General features: G+C 45.6%; 1 protein-coding gene across 1 annotated transcript in view; it reads left to right on the top strand.

The window, feature by feature from the left end:
- The window catches only part of CCDC105 (coiled-coil domain containing 105), a 50,020-nt gene extending 47,934 nt beyond the window's left edge, over positions 1–2,086 (top strand). Inside the window, exon 7 of the mRNA XM_044685315.1 lies at positions 1,874–2,086. Coding sequence (XP_044541250.1) covers positions 1,874–2,086 — 213 coding nt within the window. The remainder of the gene's footprint in view (positions 1–1,873) is intronic.

Genomic DNA, 2,086 nt, shown 5'->3' on the forward strand with positions numbered 1-2,086 from the left:
GGAGGAGGAGGAGGAGGAGGAGGAGGAGGAGGAGGAGGAGGAGGAGGAGGAGGAGGAGGAGGAGGAGGAGGAGGAGGAGGAGGAGGAGGAGGAGGAGGAGGAGGAGGAGGAGGAGGAGGAGGAGGAGGAGGAGGAGGAGGAGGAGGAGGAGGAGGAGGAGGAGGAGGAGGAGGAGGAGGAGGAGGAGGAGGAGGAGGAGGAGGAGGAGGAGGAGGAGGAGGAGGAGGAGGAGGAGGAGGAGGAGGAGGAGGAGGAGGAGGAGGAGGAGGAGGAGGAGGAGGAGGAGGAGGAGGAGGAGGAGGAGGAGGAGGAGGAGGAGGAGGAGGAGGAGGAGGAGGAGGAGGAGGAGGAGGAGGAGGAGGAGGAGGAGGAGGAGGAGGAGGAGGAGGAGGAGGAGGAGGAGGAGGAGGAGGAGGAGGAGGAGGAGGAGGAGGAGGAGAAGGAAATAAATTGCTAGTAATAACCCTGAGGAGGGTCCTATTCTCTCATCTTCTGTAGTCAGGGAATAAAACTAGAGCTAGGTAAGGGGTAAATAAGCGTATATAAATTCTACTATGTGCCAACTACTATGCTAAGCACTTTACAAATATTACTAACTAATTCACACACATCCCTGAGTCTTAGATGCTGTTACAATTTCCATTTTACAGTTGAAGGAACTGAGACAAAGATTAAGTGATTTGCCTAAGGTCACACAGCCATTGAGTGTCTGAGGCTAGATTTGAACTCTGGTCTTTCTGACTCCAACTCCAGTGCTCTAATTCTGTCTCTAATAGATAACCCAAGCTATTATTTAGACTGGTGATTCTAAACTAGTCCTTATTCTTCCTGGTTATCAGAAAGGAGAGGCAAAGAGATTAAAGTAAAAACTCTGTGTGGATTCTGGAGAGTTCAGGTACATTGTGGAATTTTCCTGTATGTCTGTATTTGTATTTCCCTATGTTGTGTCTCCCTCAGGAGAGTCATGTGCAGTGTGGGGTGCAATGGAAGTACCTGGAGGTCTTCAGGCACACATATACTTCCAGCAATAATGACTCAGTTGAGCTCTCCCTACTCTCTTGAACATGCTTGGGACAAAAGTCATGGGATGCTTTCAATCCTGGACCATGGGACCTGATATTCATACTCTGCAGAAACTGCCTCACAATTCACAACTGAGCTCTCCAGGATTGGCTCAATGATTCTATGGGGGACATCTGCTCTGAAAGAACCATCCTTGGGTCTTACTACCACTGGTCCACTTCTCTGGGTATCAATACTTCTTTTTAGAACCATTTCCTGGGCCCCAGGACTGCTAACTTTTGCTGTTTTCTAAATTTCCCTAATCCTTAAACCTCAAATCAATATGCCCAAATTTTTCGAGATCTATTTTCATATTATTAATATTTGCATTAGAATTTACATCCCTAATCATTATATCCCCATCATCTGGTCAATTTTCTAAGATTATAAATAGTAGAGAAGGTTACTGACCTGGTGGTAAAGAGTAAGAGAGAGAGAGAGAATACTTGAGGGTAATTGTGTCCCCACAATGTTTGACTTCTCTAGGCTAAACATCCTTAGTTCCTTCATTATATCAAATCTTTTTTTCATCTTGGTTGCCCCACTTTGGATAGGTCCTGGCTCATCAATGGCCTTATTAAAAAGTGGTACCCCAGACCTTAAAGGTTGGGAATTAAGAGGAATGAGGGTACGGACAGCGTCATTAAGGTGTGAAAGATGAAGTAGTGGAAAGAAGAAATTGAGGGAGAGGGAACTAGGGAAGAGAGGATGATCAAAAAGGGGTGAGTTTTGTTCAAAGATAGATACAATGATGATACTAAATGATGCAGGGAAGGCAAAATTATTCAACTTTTCTGTGATTCTGGATGAGATTGATGAGAGGAATGAAGACAAGTGTGGGGAAGGCATAGATGATGGCGACAATAAAATTTATGAATTTATAAATATAAATATCCCAGAATCTCCTGATGTGAAGGAGAGGGAAGATGTTAGGAGTGAGGCTGATTGGGAGGATGACAAGGATGGGGATGGTAGAAAGGTAGACGATGGGAAAGGAAGAGAAGATAAGGACGGAAGAGGCTGA

Source organism: Gracilinanus agilis, chromosome 1 (genome assembly GCF_016433145.1).
Source record: "Gracilinanus agilis isolate LMUSP501 chromosome 1, AgileGrace, whole genome shotgun sequence".
Lineage (NCBI taxonomy): Eukaryota > Metazoa > Chordata > Mammalia > Didelphimorphia > Didelphidae > Gracilinanus > Gracilinanus agilis.